Raw genomic sequence first — 13421 nt, forward strand, 5'->3', positions numbered from 1 at the left:
TGCAATAAGGGATGTTCACAAAATGTGGGACTTTTGCATAATTATTGACTAAGTATACCAAACCGAGTTCTATAATGTTTTCTCTAAATTTAGGTGGAGTTTTTTTCGGTTTAAGGAAAACACGCTATGGGATTGTTAAGAATACCTTTTCAGCAATGTGCATGCCCCAGCTATTGGACAGCAAAACCATTCAAAAACACTAAAGGCTAATTACGAAGTAATATTGGCACCCCCAAAATGCAGATGTTAGATAGTGATTTAAGAAGGGTGGCGGGACAAGTGACACCATCCTCACCACCCTACCCCACACCCACCCAAATATGTAAGTGGAAATCGATGAAGCTGTGTACATAGGGGTGTACACCGTTTGGCATATTAAACTCACCTCATCGGAATCTTCCATCCAGCTGACGCTGTACAGGTCTCCCAGGTATGTATCTCTCTTTTCATCATAATAACAGGCATATGACGATTCCTGTGCGTTTGCAGCCGTTGTTGCGTAAACTAGAAGAGAAATCAAAGGGATTGGTCACTTTATCCATTATAATACTCAGAGTGGGGAGAGGGGTCATAGTTTGATTAGCTCTTGGCTATTATTAACTGCATAATGGCTGTAGAACGTAAAGGGGCAGGTCTCATCCCCAGTAAGTGCTGCAAACTTCTGTTTGTAATGCAGTGCATTTTAGTGGCCCTGCGTTTCCTACGTATAGACGAACCTGTTCTTTTAAAAAGATACAGATGTGATTGGATATTTAGTTTGTTTAATTATTACTGTGTCGCACTCCGGGCCTCAGGAATTATGCAGCAATGAAGGGACTAGCTATGTGGCACGGTTAATAAGATTATGTGGCAAGACAAGGCAAATTAAGCCGTATAACGTGGTACAATCTTACAGTATTCTTTTCTCATTTCAACACATATTAATGCGGTCTAGGCAAAGCTGCACCATATTAATACCAGTTTAACACCTGAAAACAGCAAACAGGAAGGTCATCATTTAAAGTTTACTAGAGTCTGCCATTGACTGGATTCACTGTTCTGAATTTTGATTTCTGTACATTTTGATTCCTTTGAGCAACAAACAATTGTGGGTGAAATTGTAAGCGTATCAATAACTATATGGAAAGTGCTGGAGCATCGTAAAACTCAAGTGGCCCTGGTCATACTGTATGTGGGTTGCAAGCTCACTACCACCTATTGGTCTAAGACTTGATTGCCTGACCAAGCTACGCTCAGAAATGCAAGTGTACACTGAGTAACTTTCCGTGCCAAGCGAATTGCAATGGTACCCAAGGCTCTGATGCATCCCTGATATACAACAGCAACCACCACTGATTCAGTCTGGTAAAAACTGCCTGGTTCAAGAAGCAGACCGGATTTCAGTTTACCTCAGTGCAATTATGAGAAAGGGAGAGAGAGTGAGTGAGAGAGAGAGAGAGAGATGCAAGTGTACTTTAAACGCCAGAGTGGGTGCAATGAGGCGGCCCAGTGCAGCCACCAGTGGGGTATAACGTAGGTGTAGGACGGCAGTGAGGGTAAGTGTTAAAGCCAGTGTAAGTTTCATTGAGGATGTCTGCATTAGAGGGCAGGGCATGTGCAGTGAGCCAATAGGTGTGCCAGTGTGGTATTAGAACTTGTATTATTGTCAGAGTTTATTAAAATTGGTGGTTGTCTCACTGGTTGTCAGTGGGAGAGGGTTGGTCAGGTGTGGATGTTCGCTGAGCATTCAGCATGTACAGGTGGGCATCTCTATGTATGCACAATGGGATAGGAGTCAGACAGTTATTGGTTGCTGGGTGGTTTTGGTTGAGTGGTGGTGGTGGTGGGCGTCAGGAAGTGCAGAGGCGATAGGAGTTTGTCGGCATTTGTCAGTGTACATAATGGTATCCCAATCATCTGGGCATCTGTAGGGCCTGCTGGTAGTAACTAGGTGTTGGAAAAAGACAGAGGGGAAGTGTCCAACAATTTAGGAAATGAAGTGATTGTGTGCCACAACAACCAGAATATTTTGAGGGTGCATGTGAGATGATGGACAGGTGGAAACCTCCCTGGTAAGAGAGTTTCTCATCACTAATTCATGTTCACATCCACAAAAGTGAACTTTGCTGCCGTGACCCCTTCTGACACACACAGCCAAAACACAGATTAGAAGTAAATGAGATGTTGTGCGCCATCAAGTACTTAAGGGTGCTGGGAAAGGAATAAGGAGTGCTGTTGAAATTCTGGAATATTTCTGCTGAGAGGACTCGGACTAGTGTCAATGGCCAAGTTATCAAAATTCTCACTGAGAAGATTAGTTGGGTTCTAATTCCTCTGTAGAGGAACCAAATCCCCGTCAACAAGGGGTCAAAATAAACAAAGACAATATCTTACAGCCCTTAGAAAAAAACAAGTGAAAAAGGCAAAGCAGAGAGGCAAAGGTCCCTGAAAAAGGATGCTGAAGTAACTACAGAAGTTAGGTTTGAGGAAAGAGCGAGGGTCAGGGAAAAAAGACAAGGGGCAGGGTAACAAAATAGGAGGAGGAACCTGACAAGGGGCGGGGTACTGAAAAAAAAGGAGAAGAGGGGGAATGTTTGGAGAGTGAAGGAGGCAGAGAAGGATGATGGTTTACAGAAATGGGGATTGTGGGGACTAGTAAAGGAAAGGGCTAAGGAAGAGGAAAGATAACCAAGGTAAAGGGAGAATATGCTGCGAGTGAGAATAGGAGACTAGCCCAGGTAGACATTAAACAAGTACTTTTTGAGTCCTTTCAATAATTAGAATATCTCATATCAGCACGTAATCATTTCCAGATGAAGGGGCTGCTTCAAAAGGGACTGTCTGGTTGCTTTGTCGGATCCGAACTTTTGTTTCCAATTTAAACTTCTCAATACTCCACAACTTTTGGTTTCTCTGGGGTAATGGAATATGTGATACACAAGAGCTTACATTTTATTCTGGCTTCTAAAGTAGGTGTCTCCAACCAGTCGATCGTGATCTACCAGTAGCTCGTTCACACTTTCATAGTAGCTCACAACCTTCAGTTCATTTTTAAACAGGGGTCAAATTTTTCATTAGAAGTTAAGGGTAGTCTGTGTTTATTTTACATTATTATCATCAGGCTGAAGAATGCAGTGCTTGATAATGAGCAGTGCTGGAGTAAGATTTATGACCCAGGGCACAGAGGTGAAGAACTGAAGCACTGAAATATTTAACTCTTAAATAAGTATAAGTCAACACAATATTGGAGTGTGAGAGCAAAATTATGTTTCTGAATGCTTTTAAATGGTAGATAATGAAAAATTACCTTAATGATTAAGCTAACTCTTCTTTTAAATTTTCTCCCATTTCAAAGTGTTGAATTTACAAACAGCAGGTCTCCTGCTCCCAGTAGCCAGTAAAACCTTTCCCATATTTATAAATGAAAAATACAGTCCTTTTTTTTAAAATGGGAGAAATTGAAAGTGAAGAAAAATATTTCCATGAAACATTAAGGGCCTGATAGGATATAATGGAATTTATATTTTGGCGGACGGGATATCCATCACCGTTGTGGCAAAGTAACCAGTCTGCCGAGATCTAAATCAGGCAATAAGTCTTAATGTTTTTCTCCACTTTCAATTAAATCAATTACGTCTTAATGTTTTATGACGCATGAGTCTTCACTTTAAATTCTTCCCATTTAAACAAATGGCAATTTTTTTTGTCATAAATATGGCACCTTTTCTACAGGCTACTATAAGCGAGAGTCCTGGTGTTTGTAAATGTAACACTTGGCAATGGGATAACATTTAAATGAAGAGTTTTTTTATGGAATCCATTCAGTTTAATGGTCTCCCATTTCAAAGTGTCCCCTTTATCCACAGAAGGCACCTTGTCCTCAGTGGCTGGTAGACACTGTTCCATATTTATAACTGAAAAAAACAGCCATTATTTTAAGTGGGGACGCCTAATCTGCAACTAGCAGCAACCCTTTGGACGGATAAAATCCAAAACCTTCAATACCTCTGCATACTTCTCGCAGAACCTGCTGCGCGGGTCCCGCTTCGTGTGGGGTGAATCCAGGATCTTCGAGGACCAGGACGGTGTCCCTGTGAAGGCGAGTGACAGGCGGGGCTGCGAGCGAGAGCAGGCGCTGGACCGGGACTACAGTTCCCAGGAGCGCTTGCCAGCCCCAATTCTGAACACCTGGGCCGCTCTCCCTGTCTGCTCCTCCCCTTCCCCTACAGATATAAATTGACACATCCAACACCGCTGCGCGGTAGCGCGCGGGAGCACCGGGAGAAGCCCGAGACAAGGGCGGGACCGTCTGTGGCCGTCAGGGGCCGAAGGAGGCCGGGCAGGGCCAGTCCCCTGATATTTTCCCTATTGGATCGCATTGCAGTAAGTCATATCTAAGTGCTTTACTTTGTTGGCGCTCACTAGAGCAATGTCTGCCTCTACAAGTAGTACTATTCCGACAACTCCTTCTGTCGAGACTGGACCACTGGCAATTGGTCCACTGGACAAATTCTTTTTTAACCGCCCACCCCTATCCATTGACAAAGAGATAACTCTTGCAGAGAGGCGCGCTGAGCGCAGATTGTCTATAGAACTGCTTAAAAACTCTACGGATAAGCACCCTGCCCAAGTATATCCTGCTTTGGTAACACCGTTATCTTCAGTAAATCTCCCAGTTGTAAAAGAGCGATATGATGTACCTTCAAATGTAACAAATAAGGACAATGTTTCTGAACTTATTTCATCTGTTGTGAGTCATATTGATCCTATGATGCTTCCTGATTCAGGTGCCCAGTCTATTTTGGCCCATCCCAAGCATGGATCTAAAAGGAAAAGGACTACCATACCAAGGAAATGTAAACTTGTTAAACCCGCACATAAACACAAAAAGTTACATAAAAGTATGTGTACTAAAGTGGTTGCCTCTGAACCAAGTTGTAGCATAGGAAGTACACAGGATGGTGAAGTTGTTTTATTAAGCAGCCCAGTACCTGAAAGGAATTTTTCTCCAGAGATAGATCCCCCAATTGATGACAAGCTATTACCATTCGTAAACTTGATCCCTGAGTTAGAAAAGTTGTTTAGATTACTCCTTTCCCCGATCGAGGACCGAATTGGTAAGCTCTCTGATCGATTAGATCATTTTGAGCAGGTAACGTTAGGCAATTTCCATTCAACAAAAACTTTGATCAAAACCCAGGTAAGGGCAGATGTAAGTAGTAAGCCCCAGAGCAGTACTCACTGTGCTACTCAGGAAAAGGGAAGAAGGCAACAAACTAACCCTCCACTGCCGCCAAGCCGGGTAGTGTGATTGCAAAAAGACCTCCCAAGCCTGTTGAACTAGTCCATCCAGGCCCTGCTGCAAATCCCACTAATACTGTAAACCCAGCTCAGACTGAGGCGCAGCAGACAACTACAATATCGAATCCTCCCTCTACTGGTGGGTCAGGGGGTAACGTGTGCCCTCCAGTGGGCAATGTTACAGTCCCTACCCAACCAACTAATACCCAGCTAGCATCAAACAAACCTGCACCCCGCCCTGTTCCTGCAGCTACTAATCCAATCACAACACACTTGACAAAGCCACCACATAGGAAACCCCCCGTGAACCTTACCCCAGATTCCTTCCCCTACGTAGCAGTCCTCATAAATGTTCCATCATTACCTGTAGGCCAGAGAGAAACCTTCCAGATGCTTAAAAACAAGATCATGCACTGGTTAAGGGTGAATCGTCCTCTACCTGGTGACGTCGATGGGTTAATCTTGGGGGTAAGGAGAATAGATTGGATAGGCTACACAACCAAAAATCTGGGGGGGGATTGCATTGTGGTTAACTTCCAAGATCCAAGGGTGGCAGGATGGATAACTAGACAGGGATGGGGTATAAACAAGGGAGAAATTGGAATTGTCGACCTCACCTTTTTTTTATCCTCGCCCAACCAGTGTACTGACTAGTCTGCTCAACGAACACACAAATCCCCCCAACCTATCATGGCTGATGATTCCCACTCCGGCACCACCTCCACTGTGCCAAAATTACACCACCTGTACGAATTTTAACCCTCTGGCTGGATGGCAAGACCAAGGGTGGGGATGTTGACAAACCCCTCAACATTTGCGCAGTAGTGGAGGAGGAAGTAGCAGTGACTTACAAGGGAGTTGCGAAGAACTTGATGTCAAATCTGGTACAATCCCAAATGTTAGGAACACGGGAAATGGGAGTTTGATTGTGGTGGAAGGAGGTGGGATAGCAAATATCAACGCTGGTGTAGGGGAACTATCCACTCGTACAGTAAATGAGGATGATGTTATCGATGGTGGGTTTGTGAGGGTTACTAACAACATTGAAAATCCAATGACTTCTCAAACATGTCCCAATAATAACAATCCTAGTGGGGGCGAGCTTAGCCTTGGAATGTTTTTATCTTGGAATATTGCTGGGCTGGGAAGCAAGCTAGATTCTCAAACGTGGGTAGAATTCATTAATGGTTTTGATGTGTGTTGCTTCCAAGAAACTTGGGCTTGTGACCCCGTTTTCCTCTGTGGCTATTTAAACTTTTCTATACCAGCCTACAAAGGAGGCAGGGGTCAGCCAATGGGAGGACTCACTGTATGGATAAAGCAGGACCTAGACATTTCCATCAATATGTTGGATTTGGGTACTAGTGATTTACAACTGCTAAGAATTTCATCAAAAAAGGGGGTTTCAATTGATCTGTATAACGTCTATGCAAGAGGCAGCAATTCAGCTAACTCTCCCACTCTAGAGGTGCTGTCTGCCTCCCTAGAAACTAAGTCCCAAGATAATAGGGTGCTAGTAGCCGGGGATCTTAACAGGACCTTCAAACCCCTTGACAGTACAAACGATCCCTTAGGGAAGGACGAGGACACTCTTTGGGGAGTACCATCTTTATGTTTAAATCCTGTCAAGCGGTGGACAAAGGACATTCTGTTATTAAACGCTATCTGTATGGAGCACGGTCTAAGAGCCCTCAATGGAAGAACACCAGGGGACAAGGAGGGCAGTTGCACTTTCGACAATGGCCATAGCAGGAGTAGAATTGATTATGTTATATGTAGTCTCCAGCTGTGGCAGGGAGTTACCGACATGGTCATTAAGCCCAGAATAGAAAGTGACCATAATCCCCTTTGTGTGATCCATAGCTGGTGGAATGTTGGATTCCAAAATATGCATTTAAGAAACGACCAGTTCCCAGTATTGGCAAATAATGCACGTAGGTTAAAATGGCCAAGGGTATTGGCTAATGATGAAGTAATGACCTATATTAACCATGAGGTGGATAAGGCAATTTCTTCTATGGAAGCTGCAGATACCATAACTCCCGGGGCTAGGGATATTACAGATATCCATGATAAGCTATTTTCCCTTCTTAAACCATGTTTCATACAGTCGAAGACCAATAAAGGGAAAAAAACTACGGACGTTGGTAGGTGGTTTAATTGCCAGTGCAGATCTGCCCGATTGAAATTGGGCCAAGCCATAAGAGATAGGGATAGTGCTGAAATTAGAGCAGCTAGGAAATTGTATGAAATAGCCATTTACCAGGCCAAGAGGAAATGGGATGAAGACCACTGGGCAGAGTTAAAGGAGGCCTCTAGTAGCAAGGATTCTAGGCTTTTTTGGAAAATTATTAAGTGGGGCAGGGGAGGTATCCCCGCAAGGCCTGACAACAATGTAGCCGAAGAAGCCTGGGTTGAGTACTTCAGACCACAATACGCTGAAGTAGAGCATCCCGGGATGGGGGAGGCCATACTGCCAGTCTTTGCTAATGACAGTTTGTTCTCCCTCAAAGAAGTAGAGAATGCAATTGGTTCTGTACAATGTGGGAGAGCACCGGGGTTAGACGGGATACCCTCGGATGTCTTCAAGCATGACATTAAGAGATGGGCGAGGTACATTTTCTGCTAGGAAATGCTCTAGCCAAGGGGGGGGGGGGGGGGGGGGGGGGGGGTGGTACCCGAGGTAAGGCAAGGAGCAATCATCATCCCCATCTACAAGAAGGGAGATCGTTCTCTCCCCGCCAACTACAGGCCCATAAGTCTGATAGCAACCATACAAAAAGTAATGGGTAAAATGGTTGCAAATCAGCTTATGGACTGGGTGGATGATAACAACGCTCTTTCTCCCTACCAGGCAGGATTCAGGCGGGCAACCAGCACAGTTGACCAGGTCTTCCGTTTTACTATACTACGGTGGAGGACGGTTCTGCTTGCCAGGGGCTGCCTGTACGTCGCATTTGTCGACCTGCGGGCAGGTTTTGATTTGGTCCCCAGGTTTAAGTTATGGCTGGTCCTGCAAAAACTAGGTATCCCGGTTGAATTGCTCACCTTAATCATGCGTCTGCACGAATCCAATTTTGCAAGAGTCCAGTGGGGTGGAAATGGTGAATCAACATTGAATTTCCCAGTGGAAAGGGGGGTCCGCCAAGGCTGCGCCATGGCACCCTTACTCTTTTCATTATTCATCAATGGGATTGTCGAGCGAATGTTAGAAGCGAGTATAGATGCACCATCGTTAGCGGGTGCCAGGATCCCGATCCTGATGTTCGCTGACGACACCCTGATTATGTCAAAGACTCCTGCAGGGTTACAACGTGCATTAAACATATTTGATGTTTTTTGCAAAGAGCACGGCTTAGAAGTAAATGTGAGCAAGACAAAATTAATGGTCTTCTCCCCACGCCGTAAAACTCATCCCAAGGTAACCCTGAATAACACTAAGCTAGAGATTGTCAAGGAGTTTACGTACCTAGGGGTCCAGATACCAGAGGGCTCGGGTTGGTCCCATCACCTGGAAAAAACAGCCTTAAAACATCAACAATTATCAGGTGCATTGCGGGGAGAACACAGAAAATCTAAGACCAAACCGATCAAACCTGTTCTCATAGTCTACGATGCAAAGGTCCTAGGTGCGACCTTATACGGTGCAGAGTTGTGGGCTTGGGACAACCTTTCGACCCTACAGATATCTGAAAACAGGTTCCTTAGAGGGATCACAGGCCTTCCGCAGAGCACCCCCCTAATACCATTGTTTCTGGAGCCGGGTAGACGGACAATTAGCGATAGAGCGCGTTTGCGCCCTGTTCTCTACTGGAGACGTCTTTGGACAACTCCTGAGATTAGGCAATATGCTGACGGTTTCCTCTCAATTATTAAGGAAGACAATTTCCACAAGATAAAGTGGCTAAAAAATTTAAGGGCCATGTTAGTTAACCTGGGGCTTTCTAATCTTTGGACCAACCCGCAGGGCGAAGTCTTTTCAACCAAGGAAGCCCTCAAATCCCAATATTGGGATTGGGTGGATAACAATCTTCTGAGAGGCGCTAGGTCTGATTCTATGGCGGGTCGCTTCTTGGAGGCTAAAATCTACCCTATCCTAGAAAACTACTGGGATGATATTACGGTCCCACTGGACAGGAAGTTAGTTTTTCAGCTAAGATCTGAATCCATCCCGCTAAAAAAACTAACTGCAGGTTGGCAGAGGTCGACCAACATGTTATGTCCAGTGTGTGAAGCAGCTGTTGAAAGCCTGGGCCACTTTCTATTTGTTTGCAAAGCCTATTCATCACCTAGGAGGGCATGGCTTACCCCTGTATGCAAAAACCTTGGGACCCGACACAGTGCAGTGGCATTGAGAATTTTATGTACATCTACCCAGGAGTCGATAGTTCTTGGGGTAGCCAAATACCTGGGGTGGGCCTGGGCAATCAGGCGGCGATCTATGGGTGCGCTTAGTTAATCTGATTTTTTTAAATGTCTTACAAATTCCAATTTAACTTGTTATACATGCGTATTTTATATGTTGGTATTGAATAAGCTTGCACAAAATGTCTTATATGAATTTGTATATGTACAATGATCTGTTTTTTTATTTGTTATGGTTGTTTTTATGCTTTTATGAGAAATTATCTCGAATAAAGCTTGGTTTTTTTACGTTACGTTTAAGTGGGAGAAATTTAAAGTGCAGAAAAATATCCCATAATATGTACATTTTTGCAGAACGTTTTCTAGACTTTAAAATTCTTGCATTTAAAAAAACGGTTATATATTTGCATTATACATATGTAACGGTGCCACATTTGACAAAAGGGATTCCAGTGCAACAAGTACATACATATTTAGCCCATTCATGCGAACACAAGTTCTACATCCCCCCAAAGAGCACACTGTCTCTGACACACGGGGCAGTAGTGTCATAGTGCCCCTAGTCAAATTTTGTTCAAACCATAGTATATGGCTCTATGGACATTAGGTTTAAAGTCAATGGCGCTGGGTGTGAGGGTACCTGGTAACAATCTGCGAGTTGCTTAGCCTTCAGTAGCTCACAATAATTTTCACTGATCAGAAGTAGCTCTCACTACAAGATTATTCTATTATCATTTTGCTATTGTATATTATTTGTACATCCATTTTAAGGGAATCAAGGCACAACTGTAGGGTATGCAAAAACTCACTGATATGAATGGCAAGCTGTACATTGGCAATAATGTGAAGCTAGTGTCACTAGATTATAACATTATTCAGAGCTTTTTTTAGGCAATTAATGTGTGAAAACATTTGGGCCCACAGCTGCTGCCCTTGCATTGAGTTTCAAGAGAAATCCCTTCTAGACAGCATGCAGAGGAGGAGAGCTGAATCATGTAGGGATAATCACAAGTAATATTTCTTATATACTTATTTTTATAAACAATTTTTACCTACATTAATATTCACGTTGTTAGACTATTTAGCAGTGGAGCGGTTAATCCAATCCATGCCAAGCAGTGCAGACAATCAGTGCCATGAAATTGGCTCCAGATTCCCCATCCACTTACCATTAATATTATCAGCCAAGTGGTTCATCATGGACCCGGATTCACAGGCTTCAATGTAGAACACCATCTGCAGCATAGGAACAGACAAACTGTAATAGGAGTACTAAGAGGTAGCAACTTTTTTATTGAAATTTCATGTTCATACTTTAAATGAGTAACTTGAAACAAATAAACTATACAGAAAAAGTATCTTCTGTACATCCATCTTTCACATATTATAGCAAAGCATGCCTTCACTTATTGCTAAACCCTGGTAGGGATGATACCATAGCATTATGCAAAAGTCTGGCTTGGGCGCTTGTGCTCTCCATGTTAGTCATCCATCCATCCCACATCAAATCATGCTTCCGCAGGCATTCCTGTGGTTAATGCACAGCCTTCTCTAGGGTACAGCTTATGTCCACACTCACCCTCCATGCAGCAAGAGAGGGAGGAGTGGGTTTTCACCAGGCATAACCTGTTACAGGCCCTGCCCTATCAGTGTTTTTTTTCTGCATGGGTGAAACCTTCGTCATCTAGTGTGTTCAGTATGGCCCTTTTCAAAGTGGGGTTGAACGCTCAGCCTAGTGCCTCCACCAGAGCATCTTGTATTCCATCCTAGTAGGGCCTAATGATCCTTCAGTTCCATGTAGTGTGCAGGAGGTCTCCGTCGCCTTTCACCTGAGGTTGGTTGAGCTGTGACTTGTTTGTATTTGCCACAAGTGATATGGTGACCAGTAAATGCTATGTAAGTATTTAAACTGTACCACCCTATACATAGCTGAAATCACTGCCCTCTGGTAGGGAGGGGCATCATCTCTGCTGCCCATTCATTGTCTTTGAGGGGGAGTGCGCCCGCCTTCTACTTGACCCTCAATGCGGGAAAGGAATCTGATGTATGGATAATTAGCGTTTTATAGATCATGAAGACCTGCCCTTTGGTGGTCAATTGGGTCGTAGTTATTTTGACCTCTAAAGGGATAAATTCAACCAGGTTGGAGATGCTATGCTGCTAGGCCCTGACAGCATGTCTGAGTTGCAGTTCTCTGAAAAATTGGGAGAACTTGAAACCAAATTCCTGCTGTAACTCCTCAAATGATCTCATGCCAGAGGGACCACCAATGTGACAAAGAGACGAGGTCCTAAGGGAATCTCAGCCCTTAAAGCCCTCTATGGCAGAGATTTGGGGCAGCCCGGTGCAACCCCAAAATGGAGTTTTACCTGCAAGCCTTTTCATCGGATTGGTCTATGCAATAGCGTCCATAGCCTTAGAACAGTCTCCATTGCTGGTGGAGTCTCAGAAGGTATTTTACCATCATACAGGTAGTGCAGGAGGACGGGGTATTTCCCATGAACCTTATCTCCAACCTGTAAGTAGGATCATCTGCGTGGCCACATATCCAATCATTAATGACTAGGCGGTAAGAAGCCCCCTAGTGCAGAGGCCACATTGATCATCGTGACGCCTCCATCATATGTTGACTTACAACACTTGGAGTACACCACTCAATGTGGTTCCCCACCCTAGATAAACGTAGTAAGTGTAGTGGTGAAGGCTGAAATGACTGAGCCCGGTATCTAAAGGGGGTAATTTTGTATAATGTAGAGGATCGTAGGTAGGCAAATAATTGTAATCGGTGCCACTCTACGAGGCATCGACATGGGGAGTGTTTCTAGTGCTGCGTGTCTCCAAGGGTGGTCGCCAATTGAGGTACAAGATTGAGCACACTGGCACTTCGTCACCGTATCAGTGATATTCATCTCCAGGTAATAGAAGCTGGAGGTAATGAGTTAGGCCCACCTGCTACGGCCATGCAGACATACTGTTGAATCTCCCCATGGGGGAAGAGGCGTGTTTTAGTCCAGTTAATCCTAAGGCCAGAGTAGATCCCAAGCATGTCTAGGGTCTCCATTATCACTGGTCCAGATGGCCCACATAAAAAAGGAGTTAGTTAGCGTACAGGGACACCTTCTTGGGTGTCTGACCATAAAAAGGCCCAGATGGGTGGATTTATTCTAAATAAGTATGCTAAAGGCTACACAGTAAGAGAAAAATAATAGGGGCAATAGGCGCCATCCCCATCTGGTGCCCTTTTCTGAGTCGAAGGGCAGAGAAAGTGCACCCCCAACTTTAACTCGGGCTCCAGGTGAGGTGTAGAGGAGTTTGACATATGCAAGGTATACAGGAACAAATCCAAAATGTTGTATTATGGTGTACAAATAGCTCCAGGAAAATCTGGTACATGCTTTTTCGAAGTCTATTTGAAGAATGGATAGGGGTTTCAGTAATCGTTTTTCTATTGTGCTGGCATTTTATAACCTATGATATCGAGCGGTTTGGCATGAAGCCACTATGGTCTTTATGTATTAGATAGGAGATCACTCAGGAGCGGTCTTACTCCTATCCACCTCCAGGTTCATCGGGCGACTTAAAGAAGAATTTCGAGTTGTGGAGAACCTTAGGTTTTCCAGGAAAAAAGGAGTTTGTATTGTACTACTGTTACTTCCTGCTTAACAAAGTCAACATTGTTCCTCTGCTTCTGTACTTCGTACTTATAGTTGAGGAATATTATTTTGATGTGGGAGTCATATTTAACTTCCCTACTGGTGCAAAATTCCTGTACGATC

The 13421-nt window shown here is 44.1% G+C and overlaps 1 protein-coding gene across 2 annotated transcripts in view; it reads right to left on the reverse strand.

Annotated features, from left to right (window-relative positions):
- The window catches only part of LGMN (legumain), a 95363-nt gene that overhangs the window by 19981 nt on the left and 61961 nt on the right, over positions 1 to 13421 (reverse strand). For both annotated transcript variants that reach the window (XM_086937693.1, XM_086937694.1), the window contains exons 8-9: positions 10815 to 10881; positions 386 to 504 (exon numbers count right to left, since the gene is read on the reverse strand). In XM_086937693.1, the coding sequence (XP_086793819.1) occupies positions 386 to 504; positions 10815 to 10881 (186 nt within the window). The remainder of the gene's footprint in view (positions 1 to 385; positions 505 to 10814; positions 10882 to 13421) is intronic.

This window comes from Lissotriton vulgaris, chromosome 9, assembly GCF_964263255.1.
Source record: "Lissotriton vulgaris chromosome 9, aLisVul1.2, whole genome shotgun sequence".
Classification (NCBI taxonomy): domain Eukaryota; kingdom Metazoa; phylum Chordata; class Amphibia; order Caudata; family Salamandridae; genus Lissotriton; species Lissotriton vulgaris.